At 37.4% G+C, this 25960-nt stretch overlaps 1 protein-coding gene across 6 annotated transcripts in view; it reads left to right on the top strand.

Moving 5' to 3' along the window:
* UBR2 (ubiquitin protein ligase E3 component n-recognin 2) overlaps nucleotides 1-25960 on the top strand; it is a 117707-nt gene that overhangs the window by 62353 nt on the left and 29394 nt on the right. For all 6 annotated transcript variants that reach the window (XM_034991123.1, XM_034991122.1, XM_034991125.1 and 3 more), the window contains 18 exons: nucleotides 2257-2420; nucleotides 2510-2609; nucleotides 4745-4873; nucleotides 5976-6159; nucleotides 9456-9517; nucleotides 10633-10743; nucleotides 11750-11815; nucleotides 13207-13329; nucleotides 13467-13530; nucleotides 14492-14616; nucleotides 17943-17995; nucleotides 18943-19045; nucleotides 20049-20097; nucleotides 20511-20665; nucleotides 22387-22489; nucleotides 25136-25245; nucleotides 25353-25433; nucleotides 25771-25949. In XM_034991123.1, the coding sequence (XP_034847014.1) occupies nucleotides 2257-2420; nucleotides 2510-2609; nucleotides 4745-4873; nucleotides 5976-6159; nucleotides 9456-9517; nucleotides 10633-10743; nucleotides 11750-11815; nucleotides 13207-13329; nucleotides 13467-13530; nucleotides 14492-14616; nucleotides 17943-17995; nucleotides 18943-19045; nucleotides 20049-20097; nucleotides 20511-20665; nucleotides 22387-22489; nucleotides 25136-25245; nucleotides 25353-25433; nucleotides 25771-25949 (1961 nt within the window). The remainder of the gene's footprint in view (nucleotides 1-2256; nucleotides 2421-2509; nucleotides 2610-4744; nucleotides 4874-5975; nucleotides 6160-9455; nucleotides 9518-10632; nucleotides 10744-11749; nucleotides 11816-13206; nucleotides 13330-13466; nucleotides 13531-14491; nucleotides 14617-17942; nucleotides 17996-18942; nucleotides 19046-20048; nucleotides 20098-20510; nucleotides 20666-22386; nucleotides 22490-25135; nucleotides 25246-25352; nucleotides 25434-25770; nucleotides 25950-25960) is intronic.

Below are 25960 nucleotides of genomic sequence, written 5' to 3' on the forward strand. Positions count from 1 at the left end.
TAAATGCTTTGGTTGGTGAGATTTACATTCTACCAATATTAAATTGTCTCTCCCAGGGGCGCCTGGGTGGCTCAGTCGTTAAGCGTCTGCCTTTGGCTCAGGTCCTGATCCCAGGGTCCTGGGATCGAGCCCCACATCGGGCTCCCTGCTCAGCGAGGAGCCTGCTTCTCCCTCTCCCACTCCCCCTGCTTATGTTCCCCCTCTGTCAAAAAAATAAATAAATAAATCTTTAAAAAAATAAATTGTCTCTCCCAAACTTCCTTCAACTATTGGTTGTAAGTCTTGTAAGCATGTTCTACAGAGTTTTTTCTTAGGTCAGTCAAATTGTATTATACTCATTTAAGTTTCTCCAAGTCAACTAATACAGCAAACAAAAAACCAAAAAGGAATATCCTTTTATCTTAACCTATCAACACCTCTTCTTCTTCAAACTTGACCTTAGTCTTCACTATGTAGGAAAATGAACAGTAGTTAATGCTGTTGATTTTTGAGGTTCTTAGGGCCTGTGTCAATGTGATGATGACTTTTGAGTTTTTCAAAGGAATATTTAACTATATAGATTTTCTCTTTAGCTGATGACCTCAGAACTTTTACATTAGAACACAACTTTACTATAGTCTTAGACTTCTATCTTCTGCACTTTTTTGTCCTACTTTTTTTTTTTTTAAGATTTATTTATTTGAGAGAAAGCGTGCGCGGGCAGGGGGAGGGTCAGAGAGAGGGAGAGAAGTATGGAGCCTGACAGGTGGCTTGATCCCATGACCCTGAGATCATGACCTGAGCCAAAATCAAGAAGTCAGATGCTCAACTGACTGAGCCACCCCGGCACTCCTGTCCTACTTTTTGATGCAACTTTCTATATTGCTGATTGATTAATGAGAGACCTAGTTAAATAGTTCCCCCAATACCACTAATAATACCCTTGAACCTAGTTAGGCTAGAAAAGTAGGGGAAAATCCATGATCTTTTATAGCAGAGTAATAATGTATTCAAATAATATTAGACATTCTGACTTTATTATGGAGCAGAAAAGGAAATGCAAATTTTTATAAAATAACATCCAACTTCATTCATAGTAAGATGCAAGTTAAAATCATCAGAATGGCAAAGATCAAAATGTTTAAAGTTGCATTGTGTTACTGAAAGCATGAGGGGAAAGGCAAACACTGTAGATGGACATATAAATTGGTACACTTCTTTGTGGAGACAATTTGATGATATCACTAAAATTTATAATGTACATGCACTTTAACCCAGTAATTCCACTTCTAGAAAATTATTCTATAATTATCCTTGCAGTTGTACACAGCTAATATTCATTGCAACATCTTTTGGAATAAATAGCATTAAGACTGGAAAAAACCCAAATGTCTCATGTCTCACCATTAAGGGCCTGCCTGGCTAAATAAAGTATGATAGAAAAAAATACCTGGTGATGGTTATGACAAATGAGGGAATTTACATGAACTGATATGGGACAATCTCTAAAATACATGAAGTTAAAAAACAAGTGAAGAACAGTGTTTATAATACGCTATCCTTTAAGGGTGAGAAATAGATATAATTAAATATATGCATACTTCTATCTACTTAGTAACACTTAACCCATATATTATAAATGTATATATGTATTCTTCCATCTCTGGAAGAATATGCAAGAAAACTGCTAACAGAGATTGCCTTTGCAAGGGGGACCTTAGGAGCTAGGAGACTTTTTACCTGTTTTTGTTGTTGTTGGTTTTTGGTTTTTGTTGGTTTTTTTTGCATCATTTAAATGTATTTGCTTATTCAAAAATACATAGATATGTATATCTATACATAGAAACAAAACCAAAAAAATTTTAAAAGATTAAGAGGAAATAGAGTTTCATACTGAGTTCTACAGAATCTGTGATATGAACCTCTGGATCCTAGAGTAATTATACCATACCATTATAGGTGTCTAAATGTCTCAGTTAAGAAAAATTTGCAGCCTGGTTCAGAGCCCCCACCCTGAATTGTCTTTGAATAATGAGGCTTGGATCTGTCTCCTAACATTCTGGCATCTTTCTCCGTGATATAATTGTTGCTTCATACACGTGGCAATTGGAGTAAGTAATTGTTATTTAGAAATACACAGTAATGCATTTATAATACTATATAGTTGCATTGGAAAAGGTTTAAACTTCAAAGAGCTAACCAATGTTGATGACTTTTTTTTAGCTTTCTAGTTAATACATTTTGATTACCAGTGTACTCTGATATACTCTGTTCTAGGCTCGGATGCTTATCACAGAAGAAAACCTGATGACCATCATCATTAAGACTTTTATGGATCATTTGAGACATCGAGATGCCCAGGGGAGATTTCAGTTTGAACGATATACTGCTTTACAAGCCTTCAAGTTTAGGAGAGTTCAGAGCCTTATTTTAGATCTCAAGTAAGTTTTTGTTTAATTATCCAACCACTTGCAACTTGTAATATGTCAGTGTTTACCCATATGTTCATTGCTATTTTTATCTTGTTCAGGTATGTGTTAATTAGCAAACCAACTGAGTGGTCAGATGATCTGAGGCAGAAGTTCCTAGAAGGATTTGATGCCTTTTTGGAATTACTCAAATGTATGCAGGTATGTATAAATGGAACATTTTAAAGAGGAGCACCTTTTTTTTTTTTTTTTTTGGTTCATTGACTTGAACATCTTTTCTGTCTATGTATTCTTTTCATTTGGGGCACATTTCCAAAAGAATAATTTAGATGACTACAATTTGGACCAAGAAGCTCCTTTTTAATTGGAAACCCTTAGAATGGTGTAGAATAAATGACATCCAAGCAGAAGTTCTGGCATCTACTATTCTTTTGTATTTGGTTGTTCTTTTGGTTACCATTAACATTCTTTCTTTGAGGATTGCAAGTTTACTATTTTTAATATGCTTACGTGGAAGTATTGTAAAGTTAATAATTAAGAAACTATAATGTTTAATTTTTATTTTTAATGTTTCCATAATTCTTTTTCTCTCCTTGATATGATATTTATATAATACAGTATAGAACTTGCTTCCCTCTGTTTAATTCTCTTTTTTGGAAACACCCCCATATACAGAACAGAATCTAGCAGAAACCAACTGGTATATGGTTTTAACTGTAAGAAGGTAGATGTCATCCCAAAATATCTGAGCCATACCATTATAATTCTTTTAGTAGCTGTCTGGCTTTCTTAAGCAAGAAATAAACAAAATCAACTTATCATTTTTGGAAAGTATTCTGGTTTCTGTGTTGGGTTGGGATGTTTAATTTATGGTAATACTTCTGTGTTTTTCTATCTGTAGAAACTTTGGTCATTTTAAATACTTGAGGTATCCTCTATTTTCTATAATCAGTTCTGACACACCAAGAGAGTAGTTAGGCTAGTTTCTTTTTTTTTTTTTTAAGATTTTATTTATTTATTTGACAGAGAGAGCATGCAAGCAGGCAGAGGGAGAGGGAGAAGCAGGCTCCCCGCTGAGCAGGGAGCCCAATGCAGGGCTCAGTCCCAGCACTCTGGGATCATGACCTGAGCCAAAGGCAGACGCTTAACCGACTTATACACTCAGGCACCCTGTTAGGCTAGTTTCTGAAACATATATTCTTATTTAAAATTCTTTCAAAACTGTATATTCTTGGGGCACCTGGGTGGCTCACTCGTCATGATCCCAGGGTTCTGGGATTAAGCCCCGAGTTGGGCTTCCTGCTCAGCGGGGAGCCTGCTTCTCCATCTCCCTCTGTCCCTCTCCCCTGCTCATGCTCTCTCTCTCTCCCTCAAATAAACAAATTAAATCTTTTTTGAAAAATGTATATTCTTGGGGCGCCTGGGTGGCTCAGTCGTTAAGCGTCTGCCTTCGGCTCAGGTCATGATCCCAGGGTCCTGGGATCGAGCCCCGCATCGGGCTCCCTGCTCCGCGGGAAGCCTGCTTCTCCCTCTCCCTCTCCCACTCCGCCTGCTTGTGTTCCCTCTCTCGCTGTGTCTCTCTCTGTCAAAATAAATAAATAAAATCTTTAAAAAAAAAAAATGTCTATTCTTATAAAACTATTTTATCTTTTTGTTTTACATTTCTGGGTTTTTTTGTTTTGTTTTGCTTTCTTTTAGTCTGTGAGAACTTTTAGTTGCAGATTAGGAATAAATATGAAACCTTTATTCTAGTATATCATAAAATATACTTATAAATTCAGTAACATTTTAAAAGCCTGTCTAATTTCTTCTAACAGTTTGGCCTATAGATGATAGAGCTAAAAAATAATTTGAAGGCTCGTTGCAGTGAAGCATACATTTTATGGTTTAAAACATATGCAGGATTGCCTCAAAAATATTTGTTCTATACTGGGGTTTTTAATTTATATTTTAGGGAATGTTAATATATAAACATGTAATTTAGGGAGTTGAACTTCTTATACTACTTGAAGCTTCTTGTTAAAACTTTTATATGTTTTTATAATCAATATATATTTTTTCTATATTACTAAGTTTCCATGTAAGAGGACAAACATAATTTTAATCCATTTAAAATCTTTTTGCTTCTTTTGGGGCACCTGGGTGGCTCAGTCTGTTAAGCATATGCCTTCGGCTCAGGTCATGATCCCAGGACCCTGGGATAGAGCCCCGTGTCGAGCTCTCTCCCTCTTCTTCTGCCTGCCATTCTGCCTGCTTGTGCTATCTCTCTCTGTCATATAAATGAATAAAATTTTTTAAAAATTAAAATAAAATAAAATCTTTTTGCTTCTTTTAAGGGAATGGATCCAATTACACGTCAAGTAGGACAGCATATTGAAATGGAACCAGAATGGGAGGCAGCCTTCACGCTACAAATGAAATTAACACATGTCATTTCAATGATGCAGGACTGGTGTGCTTTAGACGTGAGTTTCTTCCAGGGGTAGGCAGTAGGAGATAAATGGAAGATGGGGAATAAACAGATTCCTAAGGATTCTGAGGAGATTTGGAGAGGATAGTGGTGATACTTACCTCATGAAATAACATCTTTTCCTCTCTTACCCATAAATTCCATAAAAGTTAAAATTCTGAAGCCTTAGAAAAAACTTGGAAAATAGAGGAAGAAATGATCCACTCTCTCTTCTCTTATGTTATGATCTACATTTTTTTCCCATAATCTCGTCTAGATTTTGAGCATATAAAAAGAAGAGTTTAGAAATGTATCCAAAAATAAGGCTTTATAACTGTTTCATTTGTTCTCCGTCTTAAAATTACTTTGCTTTCCTTTGGCTATAAAGTCTAGATAAGAGCCTGTGTAAGTTAAGAGGTAAGAGAAGACTTCTGTGAGATCTGAACTATGTGTAAGAGTTAACTGGTCAAAGAGCAAAGAATATTCCTGACTGTGAGACAGCTTCATCATGCTCTGCGATGAGAAAGAGTATGGTTGGTCCAGGAGCTGTGAGAAGGCTCAGGTTGGAGCACAGAGGTTGAAGGTAGAGAACTGGACAGGGGCCTGACTTTGCAGGCCTTGGAGGCCCTGGAACGAAGTTTGGGCTTTATTCTAATAGAGTTGGGATGCCACTAGTGGCTACCAAGCTAGAAAAGGTGACATGATCCAGTTTACATGTTTTTTTAAAAATTACTCTGGGAGAATAGATGGAGGAGGGCAGAAGTAGAAGCAGGGGATTTAATAGATGGTTGGCTTTCCTTTGAATTACTGGAGATGATCAGTGGCCAGGTTTGAGAGAAATTTAGAAGATGAAATTGCCAGCTTAGTGTAATAGATTGGGCAGTGGGAAATGAGGGAAAGGAGGGTATTGGAATGACTTGTAGATTTCCAGCTTTATGGAGATGTCATTCCCTGAGACAGGGCCCTGGAAGAGGGACCATATTGGGGGAGGGAAGATTGAGTTTGGTGTTGCCTATATTGATATCTGAGGTACTTACTCACTGTTGAATTTGAGGTGCTTATTCAATGTTGTAGAAACCCAGCCTTTGAAGTAACTTACAGAAAACCCTCTTTTTTAGGAAAAAGTGTTAATTGAAGCTTACAAGAAATGCCTTGCTGTATTGATGCAGTGTCATGGTGGTTTCACTGATGGTGAACAACCAATCACGTTAAGCATTTGTGGACATTCAGTGGAAACTATCAGATACTGTGTTTCTCAAGAAAAAGTTAGCATTCACCTCCCAGTTTCTCGCTTACTTGCAGGTAAAGCATTTCTCCCCAAAAAAGAACCCTGAAATTATCTTCTAAATTGTTGTTTGTGGTTAATATTTATGGAATACTTACTATACATTATACCGAGAGTTTTATAAGCATTAACTTATTTAATCACCACATCAGCCTACAAGGTAGGTATTGTTACATTTGCTTCACAGAGGGGAAGATGAGACATAGAAGTGACCTCCTTAGTGTCATGCAGCAGGAAAGAGTCAGAGTAGGAATTGTGAGGTGCTTTGGCCCCAGAAGTCATGTTTATAACGACTGTACCATGGTGCTGCATCAGACTTCTAAACTGCACATACCACATGCTTACCACATATATACCGTATGCCTGACTCAACTCACATTCAGAGTCTGTCGTCCCCATTCAGATCACCCTATCGCTTAAGGGATTGCTGATAAATTGAAACCACCCTAAATTTTTTTTTTCTTTCCCTCTAAGCTGTTTTTTACTCATTTATTGATAACCTTTTTAGGCAGCAGGTCAAGAGTGAGTCCCACGTTGGAATGACAGTTTTTTAATCATAAGTAGTTGATTTACAAGCCCTTTATACTTGGTAGAGTATTTCAAGCCACCACCTTGCAGTGGTCAAAAGCTTAGAATGTGCACCTGTCCATCTCTATCTACAGACTCTTTTCTTTTTTTTCTTTTTTTTTTTAATTTTATTTATTTGACAAGAGAGAGACACAGCGAGAGAGGGAACATAAGCAGGGGGAGTGGGAGAGGGAGAGCAGGCTTCCCGCTGAGCAGGGAGCCCGATGCGGGGCTCCATCCCAGGACCCTGGGATCACGACCTGAGCCGAAGGCAGACGCTGAACGACTGAGCCACCCAGGCGCCCCCAGTCTCTTTTCAATCTAGCTTCCTTCTATATTTCTTGATTGCAGGAATTCTTATCCTGCTCACATGCTGCTGTTCCCTTTAGTTCCACTTTTAACTGTGAGAGTAGAAAAGGTAGCTATTTTTAGTCATTGTAGAATTTGTAGTTTATCTTAAGTATGTGGCTGAATAATTTAATATGATGTGAAAATGGTTGTGTGTGTGTGTGTGTAAGAGATTGTGGAGAATTGATACCATTTCTTCCTTAAATGTTTAGTAGAGTTCCTCAGTGAAACCATATGGATTTGATACTTTCTTTTTTGGAAGGTCATTAATTACTGATTCAATTTCTTTAATAGATACAGGTTAGTTCTAGTTATATGTTTCTCCTTCTAGGAGTTTTGCTAGTTCGTATTTTTCAAGAAATTGTTACATTTCATCTAAGTTATCAAATTTGTGGGCATAGAGCTAGTCCTACTATTCCTTTATCATCCTTTTAAAGTCCATGGGATCAGGAGTAATAATCCTCTTTCTTTGCTGAATGCATTTTTTTTTTCATTGTTCTGAGCATTGTCACATTTTCTTGCTGCTAGAGCCTAGCATTCCAACAGTCTTATGGAAGTTGTGGAGATTTAAGATAACTTAGACATCTAAATGTCAGTAATGCAACAAATAGAACAGCAAAGAAGTACTTAGTATGAAACTTGTTCAGGCCCTGTTTTGTTTCCATAAGTGCTTTGAGCATACTGAACCTGTTGATAATTGATGGGAGCAGGTGACAGCATGGTGTTGTGGGAAAGTATTCAGCTGGGATGCAGGAATGTTGGTCCTGTTTACAACTCAGCTGCTGGTCTTTGCTGCCTTTAAAAATCTGGTCGTATGGGGGCGCCTGGGTGGCTCAGTTGGTTAAGCGACTGCCTTCAGCTCAGGTCATGATCCCGGGGTCCTGGGATCGAGTCCCGCATCGGGCTCCCGGCTCAGCGGGGAGCCTGCTTCTCCCTCTGACCCTCTCCCCTCTCATGCTGTTTCTCTCCTGCTCACTCTCTAATAAATAAATAAATAAATAATCTTAAAAAAAAAAAAATCTGGTCGTATGTTGGAGGCCAATGTTGATAGTTACATAGAAATGAGAGTTATACTCGTTTCTGCCTAGGTCTTTACTGCTCTCAGACCTCAGTGAACATCTTTGAGCATTCTGCTGTGTTTGATAAAGCTTGGCCTAAATTCTTATAATCTAACTGAAGAGCTTACTAAGTAAACACACACAAAACAGTTCAAGAACAACTTGGAGTGTGTACTAATGGAGTTCGAGTGGCAGATGTCAAGTGCAGGCCGTCAGAATGAGACTCATGATGCAGGTCTTCTTGGATACGAAAGCCTCAAGCCAGGCTTGACCAAGTGGCCGCACCTATTGATAAGATTGTTAAAAGCATTCTCGGGGCGCCTGGGTGGCTCAGTTGGTTAAGCGACTGCCTTCAGCTCAGGTCATGATCTCAGGGTCCTGGGATCGAGCCCCGCATCGGGCTCCCTGCTCGGCGGGAAGCCTGCTTCTCTCTTTCCCACTCCCTCTGCTTGTGTTCCTTCTCTCGCTGTGTCTCTCTCTGTCAAATAAATAAATAAAATCTTAAAAAAAAAAAAAAAAAAGCATTCTCTGTGTAGACAACAACATAAACAGTACACTTAATTCTTAGTTAACAGAATTAAGCAAGTTTGAGCTATGTAAGAGCCCTTTGCAATTAGGAACTAACTAGAGAGGCTTTCATCTTACACTGGAAGTTCTAGGGAACTTAAATCTGAGGTCAGGATCAGCATGGACCACGAATCCCAGGACTAGTCTCTCTGTTCACTTGCCAGAAGGATCTCTCCTGCTATACTTTAAATGGGAACAAACTCCACAGCCCAGTGAAATATGACCCTTAAAGTGGGCATAACATACATAAATTGTTTGATAATTATAGAACTGCTTTTGCCGGGCGCCTGGGTGGCTCAGTTGGTTAAGCGACTGCCTTCGGCTCAGGTCATGATCCTGGAGTCCCGGGATCGAGTCCCGCATCGGGCTCTCTGCTCGGCAGGGAGTCTGCTTCTCCCTCTGACCCTCCCCCTCTCATGCTCTCTCTCTCTCATTCTCTCTAATAAATAAATAAAATCTTAAAAAAAAAAAAAAAGAACTGCTTTTGCCGTGTTTGTATATCTGACATTTACTTATATAAAATGTCATCTGTGTGTATTAGTAAATGTAATTAGGAATTTAGCTCTAAGTGTACCTTTGACACAGAGCTTCATGAAAATATCTATTCAAAAAGCTTCATTTATAGATGCAATTCATTTTTTATCTTAATTTGTAATGGGATAGGTTCTCAAAGAGAAAGAGTAGTTAGATACAAAGTTGAGTGAATATTTAGGACTTTTTTCCTAAATGATCTGCAGTTGTTGAAATGCCTTTTTGTTTGTTCTCCTATGCAGGTTTACATGTATTATTAAGCAAAAGTGAAGTCGCATATAAATTTCCAGAGCTCCTTCCTCTAGTAAGTAATCCTAACATTTAAAAGTAAATGCCTAGGGGCACCTGGGTGGCTCAGTCGTTAAGCACCTGCCTTGATCAGGTCATGATCCCAGGGTCCTGGGATCGAGCCCCACATCGGGCTCCCTGCTCAGTGGGAAGCCTGCTTCTCCCTCTCCCACTCCCCCTGCTTGTGTTCCCTCTCTCACTGTGTCTCTCTCTGTCAAATAAATAAATAAAATCTTTTTAAAAAAATAAATTAAAAGTAAATGCCTAAAAAAATAATAATAAGTTAAAAGTAAATGCCTAGGGGCACCTGGGTGGCTCAGTCAGTTGAGCGTCTGCCTTTAGCTCGGGTCATGATCTCTGAGTCCTGGGATCGAGCCCCGCATCGGGCTCCCCACTCAGCTGGAAGCCTGCTTCTCCCACTTCTCTCTGCTTCTGCTCTCTCTCGCTATCTCTGTCACTATCTCTGTCTCTCTCTCAAATAAATAAAATATTTTTTAAAAAAAGTAAATGCATATTTATTATGTTCCATGTACTTGAGATCACTTTGAAACAAACTTTATTAATCAGGGTTCTGCAGAAAAACAGAACCAATAGAAGATTGTGTGCACATGCATGTGCACATGGGTATGTAAAGTATGGAGAGAGAAAAAGAGAAAAAATTGATTTATTGTAAGAAATTGGCTTATGCAGTTATGGGGCCTGGCAAGTCTGCAATATGCCTGCATGGTAGTCCAGCAGGCTGGAGACCCAAGGAAGAGTTGATATTGTAGTCTGAGGTCCAGAGGCATTCTGGAAACAGAATTTCTTCGTCCCTGGTTGGGGGGACCTCAGTGTTTCTTTTAAGGCCTTGAACTAATAGGATGAAGTCCACCTACCTACATTACAGAGAGTAATGTGCTTAACTCAGAGTGTACTGATTTAAATGCTGATCACATCTACAAAATACTTTTCACAGCAACATGTGGACTGGCGTTAATCAAAAACTGGGTACCATGGCCTAGCCAAGTTAACACAAAATTGACCATCACATAAACATACTTTAATTTTAACTACTGTTTGATACAGTTTCCATCCCTATGACCCTTCTTTATAGAGTTGAGATTTTTATGGATTTTTTTTTTTTTTATACAGAGTGAACTTAGCCCACCCATGTTGATAGAACACCCTCTTAGATGCCTTGTTTTATGTGCCCAAGTACATGCAGGCATGTGGAGAAGAAATGGGTTCTCTCTAGTAAACCAGGTAAGTGTTTTTTAGTTTATGAAGACTTTTCATTCCATCTCTTCCTTTGGCTTCTCTGAAGGTTGTAATTTTCAATATACTTAAGTCATTGAAAGTTGAGTTATCTATATTAAAATTGTTCAAGAAGATTAATGTTAAACCAAGAAGTTTCTTAGAACTTTTATTCATACTTTGTCAAGAAACAATATCAAAAGTAGAAATGAACTTAATTTTCTTGATTTTTAACTTGAGATCATTTTTAGAACAGTTTTACAAAACATAATAAAAATCCAGATTTCATCTATTTAAATAAAATTGTGGAAAAGTTGAAAGTTCTCTTAGAAACTGATGGTTGCCGGAGGGTAAGGGGTAGGGGGATGGGTAAAATGGGTGAAGCATAGTGGGAGGTACAAGTTTCTGATTATGGAATGAGTAAGTCACGAAGATGAAAGGCACAGCATAGGGAATATAGTCAGTGTTAAACAGTGTTAAATGTTAAACAGTGTTAAATGGTGACAGATGGGAGTTACACTTGTGGTGAGCAGAACATAACATATAGACTTGTCCAATCACTATGTTGTACATCTGAAACTAATGGAACATTGTGTGTCAACTATACTTCAATCAAAAAAAAGTTCTATTACTGTAGCTCTGAAATTGAGGTTTTATTTTTAGACCTTATCAAGGCTTGGTATAGGTTTTGGTTTTGTTTTGTTTTCATTTTTCATAGCCATAAACCTTACAGCAAAGTAGCTTTGTTGGGGAAACCCAGAAGGTTGGCTGCAAAATGTGTACTATAGCATAAACACTGAAATCTGGAAATTTCTAATTAATTAATCTCTGCTAATATAGTATTAACTGTTGAGAGAACTACATTGTGTGTGTGTGTACACGTGTGTGCACGTGTATTCGTGCATGTGCACCCACGTTCACACTTGCATCAAACCCATGTGCTCTTGGGGATTGGGGAGAGGAGGGAGCTGCACAAATAAAAACCTATTTACCAATATAATTAATTTTTTTTTAGATTTATTACTACCATAATGTGAAATGCAGACGTGAAATGTTTGACAAGGATATAGTAATGCTTCAGGTAATGAATTAAAAGCATTAAACTTACAGGTTGTAGGGAACGTTTTTCTTCTTGTCATTTCCACAGAACCCAGTCACTTACGATTACTCTCAAATCTCTAACTCTAGCCTAGCCCTGTCTGCTGAGCTCCAAACTCATATGGCTAGCAGCCTATAGAACATTTCCGTCTAGATTTCCTGGACACATCTCAGATTTAACATATTCAAACTAATTCCTCTTATTCCCTCCATACCTTCCTCCTGTCTTGGGTTTCCTACCTTGGTGTATTGTTTAACTAACAGTCTATACAGTTGTGTAGTTGGGTCAGAAACCTGAAAGCCATCCTTTTTTCGTTGTCCTCTGGTTAAAGACCCAAACCCCTTAAACTGATTTCCAAGGCTTATGAAACTTAACTATGTTAAAATTCCCTGAATTGCCATGCTCTCTCTTAAGTCTTAAATTCTGCACATTTATTTCTTTTGCTCCCTAGTTTGCCTACCCTACTCCCTTCCTTTTCTGTTCACCTTGTAACTTGTTTTCCTGTATGTCTTAGTGTTTAGTGTCCCTTTCTCCGGAAAGCCTTCCCTGACACACAAAAATGTAGCTAAGTATCCCATTTGGGAAGGCCCAGAGCGCGGTACTCATCCCCACCATAGCATTCATAGCTCTGGATCGTGGTTGCCTATTTACTTTTTGTCCCTCCACTAAACCATGGCAATTATATCTTAGTCCCTTTTTGTCCATTGTGCATAGCACAATGTTTATCACATAGTGGTTTTTCCATATTATTGCTGAATGGATTTAAAAATTATAGAAAAGGTTATGAAATGTATATTTCAAAAATGATTGGCTCAAAATAAAATCCAAGTTGATTTAGAATTTATACAAATGGAATTAGAGGAGAATTAAAACTAATATTTAAAAGCTGTTGTTTCAGTTAGTTTGGTTTTTATCACCAAAAATTAATTTGAGAGTTCTTGATAAGAGCTTAATATTAGGTAAATAAAAAGTACTAGAAGCTTAATTGCCATAGCACATTTCTCTCAGAGTCCATACACTACTAGACAGTGATAAGAGAGCCCTGAGATAAAATTTCAGAGCTGAATTCATAGGGTTGCAGTCAATTCAGAGAATTAAAAGGCAAGAGAACGTGTTACTCTTGATACGTAGGGTTAGGGGGTTTTTTTTGTTTTGTCTATGCTTTGTTTTTTTTACCAGCTTAGATTCTTGTCCACACTTGTAGCTTCCACAGGTAGGGAATTGACTAAGTGGGTGTTCATCTTTTATAGGGATTGGTGAATAAGTAAGCTATTTTCACTTAATTCAACCCAAAATATCTTTCACTAATTGTTTAGTAGCCCTTTTGACCTCTCTCTTTTCCTTTATCTCAAACATTAAAAAAAAAAAAAAAGACAGGTGTCTCCATGATGGATCCAAATCATTTCCTGATGATAATGCTCAGCCGCTTTGAACTTTATCAGATTTTCAGTACTCCAGACTATGGAAAAAGATTTAGCTCTGAGATTACCCATAAGGTAAGAGCATGTTTAAAAGACCATAATACATCATTAAAGAAGTATCTTTCTTTTTTGGGGGGATATGTTAATCATCTGAGATAATACAGTGTTTGTATTTGTATCCCTCAACTTTCTCTCTGCTCCACTTGTTACAGGATGTAGTTCAGCAAAACAACACTCTAATAGAAGAAATGCTCTACCTCATTATAATGCTTGTTGGTAGGTATGGATTGTTTGTGACATTTATCAATTACATTGGCTTTCGTGATAACAAATAGTTGTGAATTTCTAAGCTATGTTTCCTTTGTTTAAGCAGTTCTTCAGCTTCAGGGGAAGATTAGAGCATCCGTCTCTTTCTCCCTTCTGGTTACTGTAGCACTGAGAGTGATAGTGCCAAGGTGCTTTAGAACAAGAGAATACAAGTTCTGAAGCAGAATAATCTGAAAGGCTCTTTGGGGAGAAAAAAATAGGACAGAAGAGTTTAGCAAGTAAGAATAGGATATTTAGGAGCTATTTACTGTTACTTTATATCTTAGGTATGTTTCTTTCTGTGCTTTTGTGTTGCAGAACTGTCATCTTGGCTTTATATATGATTAAAAAAAATAAGTTAATAGAGACCTGTGGCTAGTAGATGCAGATTTCTTCTCTTATTTCCTGTATTTTCAGTCCTGTCACCTCCATCTTTCCTATTCTTTTATTCTTTACCTTCTCTACCTCCTCTGCTATTTTTGACTCTGTAGTCCACAGAGCAGAGATTCCTGGCTACTGTCAGGAGGTGATACTAACGAAGGTCTCAGAAGGTGAGATTTTATTTGCCACTAGATAGAAGGTGAAAGGAAGCCTCTCCCTCCCTGCTACCATGTGGCAGATAGCATGAAAGCAGTTTCCTAGTCCTCTGGTTACAACTACTGCTCTACCAGTTTTTGACTACATCCAGTCCCTTCCTGCCTTCTGATCCCACTCTTTCAAAATAGTATCCAGAGTTTTCTCTCTCTGCTACCCAAAGCCTGCACTCACCTGTTGTGTCTGAGCCTCAGAAGTGTGGTTAGGAGCTGCTCTCACCCTAGTTTGCTGCCAAACCAATTATTTACTTTCCCACTGCACAGAAAGAAAAATATATTGTGTTGCTTAAGTATTGTGATTATCTTAAATGTGTGTATATGTACTTTTGCATTGACAGGAGAGAGATTTAGTCCTGGAGTTGGACAGGTAAATGCTACAGATGAAATTAAGCGAGAGATTATCCATCAATTAAGCATCAAACCTATGGCTCATAGTGAATTGGTGAAGTCTTTACCTGAAGATGTAAGTACCTACATCTTACAAAAAAAAATTATGGAAATTCTCCCCTTCCTGTCAGGCTAGTATGTTTAGATTTACTTCTGTATACCTTTTTCACGGTGGTAAAGACCACAATTCTAGGACACCTATAATTCCTAGTCACTCTTATTAGACGTAATTAGAGGGGCACGTGGCTGGCTCAGTCAGTAGAGCATGAGACTCTTTGATCTTACGTGGGTTCAAGCCCCACACTGGACATAGAGGTTACTTTAAATTTTTTTTTTTTTTTAATGCTGGGGGGAAAAAAAAGAATACTAGTGATTGGGAATAGAAAGCAGCATAGAAGTAGAATCTTTCACAGTGAATTCTTAGAAGAGATAAGGATACTGAATAAAAGTAAACCTGGGCAACTGGATGGCTCAATTGGTTAAGCGACTGCCTTCGGCTCAGGTCATGATCCTGGAGTCCCTGGATCGAGTCCCACATCGGGCTCCCTGCTCAGCAGGGAGTCCGCTTCTCCCTCTGACCCTCCCCCCTCTCATGCTCTCTCTCTCTCTCTCATTCTGTCTCTCAAATAAATAATCTTTAAAAAATAAATAAATAAAAGTAAACCTGATCTTGGGGCACCTGGGTGGCTCAGTCATTATGTGTCTGCCTTCGGCTCAGGTCATGATCCCAGGATTCTGGGATCGAGCCCCGCATCGGGCTCCCTGCTCAGCGGGAAGCCTGCTTCTCCCTCTCCCATTCCCCCTCCTTACGTTCCCTCTCTCACTGTGTCTCTCTCTGTCAAATAAATAAATAAAATCTTTAAAAAAAGAAGTAAACCTGATCTTGAAAACTGAATTTGTGTATTCAGTAGACAAGGCTTATTGAGTCCTTACTACAAAGTTGCCATGGGTGGAGATAGTGCTTTAAAACTTAATATATTGGAGAAGGAAGTGAGAAACATCTGCTCATCTGTGTTGAGGGTACTAAAGCTTTTCAGAGCTTTTTCCTTCTGAAGCATCCAAAAACTCTCCCTTAGGGAGCCATCTCTTTCATTTTAGTGAATGTAAAGTAATGTTCACATTGGCATTCATAGGCTGATTGTTAACTGTTTCTCGTCTCAGGATCTCAAGTTCCCTGGCCACCTGTTTTTCAGCCACAGGGCTTTTCAGATAAATACCAAATACTTGTAGTTAGGAGAGATCCTTATTTCCTTGATGCTTTTCAAAATGTTTCCCCAGATTTGAAACATAGATCAAAACTTTCAACCTTAATGTTCATTCTTCTGGGATTTTTTTTTTTTTTTTTTTTCAAGAGAGAGAATGAGAGACAGAGAGCATGAGAGGGAGGAGGGTCAGAGGGAGAAGCAGACTCCCTGCCGAGCAGGGAGCCCGATGCAGGACTCGATCCCGGGACTCCGGGATCATGACCTGAGCCGAAGGCAGTCGCTTAACCAACTGAGCCACCCAGGCGCCCATTCTTCTGGGATTTAAACCTGTATTTGTTGCAGAGTAATACTTCCTTTAAACTTTATATTATGAAAAGTTTCAAATATCTGTGGAAATAGAAAACATAGTGTAACAGAACCCATCACCGGTTTCAACCAGTCTTGTTTTATCTATACCCCAACCACAAATCTCTGCCCCTCCCCCCCACTGGATTATTTTGTTAAGAATACCAGGTTTACCCACAGATGACACATGATCTCTACCACCCAACCAAAAACCACAAAATGAGTTTGCCACAGGGGAGGAAAAAAGAACCAAAACTTCCAAGGCCCTGCTTTTTTTCTTAGAAGTACCTTAAAAAGGAAATTTTTGTTTCTCTTTTTTATTTACATTTTATATTTTTTTTGTACACATTGGTAGTGGTCAGTCATTTTAATGATCTCGGATGACCAAACCGGCCTTCAGAGCATTCTCTGTCCTACTTCTGACTTTACTTGTGATGTGACTATGTTCATTATCATTTCAAAGGAGGAAAAAAAAATCTTGTTTAAAAAAAAAGTCTTATTCCAAGCATTCTGGTAACTTTTTTTGTGTATGTGCTTAGCTATAATATAAGTAGTTGGTTTATATGAGATGGTTAAGGCCAGAGATGAAAGATTTCTTTTTTTTTTCCTTTTTTATATGAAATTGCTGGGGAGTTTTTTGACCTGTTTGATAGATATGTGAAGCAATGTTGTGCAACAGTAAGCCAGAATTTTATTTTGCTGGGTTGTTGTAACCAAAAAACGAGAATACGAGGCTTACCATTTCATCTATAAATAGAACTGTATATATGTTAAAACAGTGGTTCTCAGCCAGGGACAATTTGGCAGTGTCACTGCTCGGGGCAGGGTTGTGTAGTGCTCCTGGCATCCCGTGAGCAGAGGCCAGAGATACAGCTGACCATCCCACAATGCGTAGGACAGACCCCCCACAACAAAGATTTATCTGATCCAGCAGACAAGTGCCAAGGTTGAGAAACTGGTCTACAAGGACTTTTCGAAAAACCTATCTATCCGTATGCCATAATAAAAGAACAATAATTAGTAATTTCTTAATATCACTAAATATCTAGTCAGGCTAAAAATTACTTGTACTTTTTAATACAGGAAATGAATCCTGAGTTGTTAGATGAGGAAGCAATTACAGTTTCACTTAGACTTTAGAATAAAGAAGAGTCTAATTTGGGGGTGGGAGGAGAGGCAGAGGGAAAGAGAGAATCTCAAGCAAGCTCCATGTCCAGCACAGAGCCCAACACGGGGCTCGATCCCAGGACCCTGATATCATACCCTGAGCCGAAATCAAGAGTCAGACACTTAACTGAGCCACCCTGGCGCCCCAAGAAGATTATAATCTGAAACAGCATTTTAAAGTACACCTTGTACAAAGTGATGGCAACTATATTTACCAAACATCTTTGACCAGAGAATTCTTTAATCAGAATACCTGTTAACATCTTTTTATGAATGGGATATGATTTAGGAAATGCTGTTTTACTAAAAATATATAAGGAATCAGTGTAACTTTCATAAAAATAGTATAAATATCCTACATAAATTTTGTTTAAATGTTACGTTGTTATGTGTACTTTGTGTTTTTAACTTAATTCCTTTGAAAGCTGTCACCTTGAATCCATATGGTAGTGACTTGTTCTTAATCATATGAGTCTGAATGCATGTTAGCTTACAAAATAAGTTTCCCTGGTTGTATATTAATAATTATGTTTACTGTGGAATCCTCATCTGTAAAAATTGGGATAATAGTATATCTGCTTCATAGGGTTGCCGTGTAAGGCCTAAGGAGAGAAAAGCACAATGTTCAAGGTGCTAGCAGATACTGTTAACATGAAACACACTTACTTGTTTCTCGTACTGTTAGGAGAACAAGGAGACTGGCATGGAAAGTGTAATTGAAGCAGTTGCCCATTTCAGGTGAGTTTACTTCCTGTTCAATTTTTTTACATATTAATTTTTCTTAGTGTTTCCTTTGATGGAACTGAGAATGAAATCGTTGCTTTCAGAGAGTGACAGACATTTTCAGATACATAGTTCTGTACTAGATTTCTGTCATTTCACTCTTCTGATACAGCTCTGCACTCAGCAACCTAAATTGGTTTATGAGAATTTTCACTGTGCTCAGAACTGGTGTTCCTGATAGTTTCATATAATTGACATTAACCTGAGCGGGTGACGTAAGTCGATGCATTGAGTTTTCCCCAAACTGCTTTCTTTGTTTCCATCTGAATGTGCCTCCTAAGTTGTGAGATGGCCTCTCAGTACTGCCTTCACTCTCTAGTGGCCAGTGTGTTGCCCAGTAGGTAAACTAGTTGATCCCCCTGAGCCTGTTGAGGCAGTTCCTCAATCCTGCTTTTTCCTTGCTCCCACCCCAACAGTAATGTCTTTGTTTTTGTTGATTATAAAGATACAGTACATGCTTTTAGAGAAAATACAGGAAAATATATATATATATATATAATTCCCTAAACCTTAAAATTGTACCTGCTTTTTCCACTTGGTAGAACTTATCAGACATCTTTATATGTCAAAATTTAGAAATTATTACCGCTTTTCATGATGTTCAACTGTGTGGAGGTGTCGTAATGTGTGTAACCTATTCCCTGTTGTTAGACTTTGAATCATCACAATGACCATCACATTCACCTGTCCTGTTAGGATAAATTCAAAGTGGATGCGTCAGATAAGATGATACATGTAGAGCGTTGAATGTAGATTACCAAATTAACCCAGAGAAAATAGTACCAGTTTACGTTCATCAGCAGTAAATGAGAACTCGGCTTTTTTATTCTGTTATCTAAGACTGTCTCATAAATTAGGGTATGACTTTAATAATAATATTTTAAGGACTCTTTTTTCCATAGAAAACCTGGATTAACAGGACGAGGCATGTACGAACTGAAACCAGAGTGTGCCAAAGATTTCAATTTGTATTTCTATCACTTTTCAAGGGCAGAGCAGTCCAAGGTAAATGGGAAAATAAAAAGTATACTGGGGAAGAGCTGTGTTTGTTTGTTGATTTGGTTTGTTTTTCCTAAACAACTTTTACTGCTTTTCAGAGATTGAAAAAGGATACTTTTTATTGTAGGAAATTTGAAAAAATAGAAAAAGGTATAATGAAGAAAGTATAGATTACCTAAAATATCACCACCTAACATTTTTGGGTTCCCCCCCGCCATGTATGCTACATACATACATAAGATCTATATAATTATATACATAAACCTTACATATATAATTGTATTTTATTGGCTTTTGAAGACAAATTGTCAACCTGTATAATCAGTTAAACTATTTTATACTCATTTCAGAGTTGCTACTACTTAACATTATGCTTTTCCATACTAATTTATGGAATTTTCCGCATGATTCTTGGCTAAGTTTTGTCTTATAGCAGTCTACTTTTTTTTTTTTTTAAGATTTATTTATTATTTGAGAGAGAGGTAGACTGCACATACATGTGGGGGGGAGGGGAAAAGGGAGAGGGAGAGAATCTCAAGCAGACTCCCCACTGAGCACAGAGCCTGACATGGGGCTCAATCTCATGATCCTGAGATCATGACCTGAGCTGAAATCAAGAGCCTGACACTTAACCGACTGAGCCACCCAGGTGCTCCAGCAGTCTACCCTTCAAATACTTTTTTGTAAATGGCATTAATTAAACTTAAACATGAAGCTTTGTTTAGATGCATGTCATAGAGCTTAAGCCTAAATAACCTTTTGGTTTGGTTTGTACATGTTTCCCCTGCATTTTAAAATAAGAAAGAACTCCTTGGGGCTTGGTGGGGGTGAGTAGTGGGGAAAAAAAATAACCTTGATGTATCATTTGGAGGCTGGGGGGAGGCACTATAAAACTAAGGGTAAATATCTTCTAAAATCAGAAGATAATATGACAAAGATTAACTTAGTGTTTTGGATATTAGGTTGTTGTATATTACTAATTCCCTGTCCCAAATTTCTTTTTTATTAGGCAGAGGAAGCTCAACGGAAATTGAAAAGACACAACAGGGAAGATACAGGTATTTTTAATCTTTCTAAAAATCTCTTGTCTCTTCTACTTGTTAAATGCTGTTTTCTATTGACTATGATGATTATCCTTGGCGAAGTGGAAGATTTAAATGTATGCTTTCCCAGTGAACATTCAAAAGACTAATAAATATGCAAATATAGAAATAGGCTGTCCTGAGTCACCTCTGGGTTAATGGATTTATCTCAGATCCTAGGACATTTCTAGGGAAAAGAAAGACTTTCCTTTGTACTGCTGCTATTAGTGTAGCTGTTTTTATGCATTTGACTTTGAGAAGGTAAAATATAGCTTCAAGATATGTGTTAATGAATATTCTTTGAGTGAAGACTATCAAAAGATAGGGTTGTTGTTGTTTTTTTTTTAAGCATGTTCTACAAGAGAAACCAGTAATAACCTTATTTTCAGCACTTCCACCTCCAGTTTTGCCTCCATTCTGCCCTCTATTTGCAAGTCTGGTAAACATTTTGCAGTCAGATGTGATGTTGTGCATCATGAGGACAGTCCTGCAGTGGGCTGTAGAACATAACGGATATGCCTGGTCTGAGTCCATGCTGCAAAGGGTAGGTTTGAAAACATTTATTATTTATATTTTAGTGCCTTTTTAGTAAAAGCCAAAATATTCTTGTCAATATCTATACATAAACAACTTAGCACAAAATGTAGTGTTAGCTTAATTTGAAATGTAATATTGTTACTGCTTTTGTGACTGACAATGAAAATGATAGCCAGGCAGATGTTTTTTAATACCACTTGGTTGTGATTACCTTGGTTTTGTTGGCCAGTCTTCCTCTCATTGATTGTTCATAATATGTCTCTGTTTATGTAGTACTCTGATATTTGTATAATGTGTTATCTTTAACATTTTTTTTATTTAATCCCCTCAAAAAACCTGTGGGTTCATCAGTATCTATATTTTATAATTGAAGAAATTGAAACTCAGAGACTGTAGCTAATTAAGTGGCATGTCTAGAACCTTGTTTGTATTTTAGTTTATAGCTTTGATGTGAGTTATTCTTGAACTGTTTATTTCATTGAATTCACACAACACCCGTTTGGGTAGATACAACTTTTTCCATTATGTAGATGAGGAAGTCAGGTTTCAGTGAGATTCAATTAACTTGCCCATGTTACTCAACTAGTAAGTAACATAATAGTATTTATTCAGTTAATGGAATTAGCCTACTCCCTGCCTTAATCTGTGGTAAGTACTTTTACATACATATAATATTTGCAATTCTCAAAACTCTAAAGGGAAGCTATTTTTTTCCATTTTAAAGATGAAATTGGGCTCAGACAGATTCCCTGAAGGCATGTTAGCTTGAAAGCTGTGAAGCCAGGATGCAAATGAAAGCAAGCATTCCCTGAAACAAATAATACATTATATGTTAATAAAAAAAAAAAAGAAGGCATTCTTCCAGAGCCTTCTTCCAAAGCTATTTTTCTTTCCATTGTCTTAGCAGGCTCAGGTGTCTCATTGGCTAAGATATGTGTACACTTACACTCCCCTCCCATTTATAAACAGACACTTAAAATGTAAAAGCATGGAGCTGTGGTTTACTAGAGACTATCAGTATTATGTGAGCAAAAGATCTGTGGGAAATGATGGAGAAAAAAAGGAGTGAACAGCATTTACCTTTTGTGTGTACATTTGTTTCGTGTCCTTCAAGCTAACTTAGTTCATCCAAGTCTCTGACAGCCACAGTAGCTCTTTGTGTGGGGAAACATACAACACACAGGTATCTCCTTCCAGAATTTGGGGAGCAGGATAAGGGCAATAAAAATGCAAATAAAAATCATTTTATATTTCCTTAGAAGTAAGGAATTTTTTGTGAGATATAAGGAATAACTGTAAACATCTTCATAAATTATGTGGCATTAGATACATACTGAGATGATTAAGATTTTTAATCCTTAGAGAAATTTAACTAGAGATCATTACATGGTAGATGCTTTCAGCTCTAATTATTTGGCCACCGATTCTTAGAAGATTTTTTTTAAAGACTGTAGTGTAGGGATGTATATGAACTTATCCTAAGAATATGCAGTTGAATTTTCTTTGTAGCTGACATGGAAATTTTTGTTTCCTTACTGAGAATTTTTTATTAGAAAATGAAATTTAGAGTTTGAACTTAATAAAAATTAGTACTTCAGATTGTTTTTTCTTGCACTTTTTAGTGGTTTGCTTTATCTTTTTTCAATGGTGAATTCTTTTTTGTGTTTGCTTATAAAAATATGTACTTGGTTTTTGATTTACTAAAAGTTATAAAACATCTTATCCAAGGTGTTACATTTAATTGGAATGGCACTACAAGAAGAAAAACAGCATTTAGACAGTGTCACGGAAGAGCATGTAGTAACATTTACCTTCACTCAGAAGATATCAAGTATGTATACACTTTTTACTAAATTAATTCAAGATACTCGTGATTTTAAATATGTAATATAACCTCTTATTTGCTCATATAGATTCTAAATAAATTTTAATAAATCCAGATTTCTGAAGTTATATGTATTCATCTGTCTTAAAGGTACTATATGAGATCCTGATGTATTTTCATAAAAATACTTAGGGACTACACATACTTAAAATTCATAAACTGAGAACATTAATGAGGTGCCCTTAGCTTGAAATCAGTATAGCACATACATTTAAATTCTCAGATACGCTCTAAAAACACAAAGTATGCTATCAGAATTTCACTTTTAAATTATTGCTGTTATCTTATAAAAACATATTGAAAATAGGAGAATTAGCTATAGGGGTACCTGGGTGGCTCAGTTGGTTAAGCATCTGCCTTCGGCTCAGGTCATGATCCTGGAGTCCCTGGATCGAGTCCCGCATCGGGCTCCCTCCCTGTTTGGCGGGGAGTCTGCTTCTCCTTCTGACCCTTCCCCCTCTCATGTGCTCTCTCTCTCTCTCATTCTCTCTTTCTCAAAATAAATAAATAAATAAAAATCTTTAAAAAAAAAAGAAAATTAGCTATAGAGGATTAAATTATCATTTTTCATATAAAGTAATGTGACTTTTTTTAGACGGCCAGGAGACTTTTCCCAGCTTTTTTTATTAAAAATTTTAAACATACAGGCAAGAGTTGATACAGTAAACATCCATATACCTACCACCTAGATTCAGTAGTTAGTATTTTGCTGTATTTGCTTTAATATTTGCATACTTTTTTAAACCATTTGTTTTAGCCATATTTCATCTATAAAGAAAAGCTTTTTCTGTACTGATTTTCACAACAAGCAGTTGGTCTAATAGTTGCTTTCAGTGGTGACAACTGTGAATCTTTTTTGTTTGCTTAGGATTGTTGTGCTTTGTTTTTAATATTACTCTTGGGTTTTTATTCTGTGTTTTATAGTCACATATGATCAAGTTTCCTTAAAAAAAAAAAAGATTCTTTTTGATGCTCAAACTGCCAATTTTGGTCAGTGGGAGTCTGTTCAATTTGCTTCACTGCCCTTTTGACCCAAGCCCATTAGTATTTGAGCACCACCTTGCTTTCTTTTTTTTAAAAGATTTTTATTTATTTATTTGACAGAGAGAGCAGGGACACAAGCAGGGGGAGTGGGAGAGGGAGAAGCAGGCTTCCTGCCGTGCAGGGAGCCCGATGTGGGACTCGATCCCAGGACCCTGGGATCATGACCTCAGCCGAAGGCAGATGCTTAACAACTGAGCCACCCAGGCTCAGTCTTACACTTGCCCTGCCCCAGACCTGCAATCAACCATTTGCTGAGATATTTAAATGAGTTGATGGTGGTGTACTAGGAGTTACAACAGTCGGTATAATGTGTAGTATGATCCATTATAGGTGGTATAATGGATAATATGGTCGTGTTTGCTGCTAGATCTCTATTCTTCCCCTTTTTATCCTCACCCAGGAAAGTGGGAGGAAGAGGGGAACTGCCTTTCCCCACTGAAAACCGTGTTCTTAGGTGCCAGCCTTTCCCTATTCTTTTCTCCGGCAGTAGTTCTTCCTGTGGGTTAGCGTTGTCTCTTTTGCCGCCTTCATCTCCAGCGCTTTTACTTCAGGATAACCAACCCGAAAACTCCCTGATTTCATCCACTCATCACTACACAATCCCAGATTCGTTGTCTCTCTCTCTTTCTTTCAACAATCATCATTTTCTCTAGACATTCTTCATATTTCTCTTTAAACATTTTATATAATTAAAACACACTGTTTAGGGTCAGATCCCTAAACTATAGCCACAGAACTTGAGATCTGAAAGAATATTAACGATCACATAGTTCAGTCTCTTCCCCCTTAGGAATATTTTGCCCAAATGACAGCACTTAAACCAAGAAAATCAATAACTGGACATTTCCGACTATAAAACTAAATTAGCTAACATTAGATTAAGTGTACTCTCGAGACTCTGGACTTGTATGTATTTTCCTCCAAGAAATAACTTACAGAGGAAGAAATGCATTTTTTTTTAATTTTTATAAAGATTTTATTTATTTAAGAGAGACAGAGATAGTGACAGAGAGTGAGAGAGAGCACAAGCGGGGAGGAGAGGGAGAAGCAGGCTCCCTGCCAAGCAGGGAGCCCGACGTGGGGCTCGATCCCAGGACCCTAGGATCATGACTTGAGCTGAAGGCAGACTCTCAACTGACTGAGCCACCCAGGCACCCCAAAATGGAATCTAGGTTTTGTTAAAAGGAAAACAAGTTGATATATTTTTACACATACGTCCCCTGTAAATCCAGTTCGTTTCTTAGACTTTGTAAAATCTCAGGTAGACATTTTAGCTGGGTTTTTATTTAATAGCTAAAGGCTATGTTAAATTAATCATTTGGTGTAAGATGTTCGTTTTGAATGATTAAAGCATTCTAGTTAACAACTTGTTTGTAAAGTACAGATACATCACATTCTCAAGAAGTATTGAAAAACCTCTAATAAGTAGAACTATAATTAAATCATGGGCAGATGATGTTATAAGCAACCTTATCTTCTTGTGCATAGTAATAAGCACTATGAAATGTTAGCTGTTGTTATTGTGCCTTTTATTTTTTTCTGCCTTAGAACCTGGTGAAGCACCAAACAACTCCCCTAGCATACTAGCTATGCTGGAAACACTACAGAACGCTCCCTACCTAGATGTCCACAAAGATATGATTAGGTGGATATTAAAGGTACAGTTTCCAGCATCACTCTGCTTTTTGTGAGAAACACTCAATGTTTGTTATCTTTAAATTTTGATAATATTTCATAGCTTCCAAATAACTGATATTTTTTGTAGACTTTTAACACTATTAAGAAGATAAGAGAGAGTTCATCCGCCAGTCCCGTGGCAGAGACTGAAGGAACCATAATGGAAGAGGTACAAGAAGCAAAGTGTGGTCCTACTGAAGGATTGTAGCAAGTTCACTACAAACATTTGAATTTATCTGTAATAAGTCAGTAGTCTATATTATTCACAAAAAATGTGAATTCCAAAAAATGTGCCACTATTTATCTTTATTTGTTGTAGCAGATTTTTTTTGCTCTGCCTGTTCTTTTTAAAAAAAAAAAAAAACAGATTTAAAAAACCTTTTGTTTAGATAAGTGAGATTATAAAATAGTTTTTAATTAGTATTTACATTAAAGGTAGTTCTGCTTTGGGGGAAGAAATGTGCATTTGGCATCTAATGGTCTAATTAAATGAAGCATACTTTTAGAGTTCAAGAGACAAAGACAAAGCTGAGAGGAAGAGAAAAGCTGAGATTGCCAGACTGCGCAGAGAAAAGATCATGGCCCAGATGTCTGAGATGCAGCGGCACTTTATTGATGAGAACAAAGAACTCTTTCAGCAGACGTTAGAACTGGATGCCTCTACCTCTGCTGTTCTTGATAATAGGTAAAAAAAAT

Source organism: Mirounga leonina, unplaced genomic scaffold, assembly GCF_011800145.1.
Source record: "Mirounga leonina isolate KUSES-001 unplaced genomic scaffold, KU_Mleo_1.0 Mir_53, whole genome shotgun sequence".
NCBI classification, from domain to species: Eukaryota; Metazoa; Chordata; class Mammalia; order Carnivora; family Phocidae; genus Mirounga; species Mirounga leonina.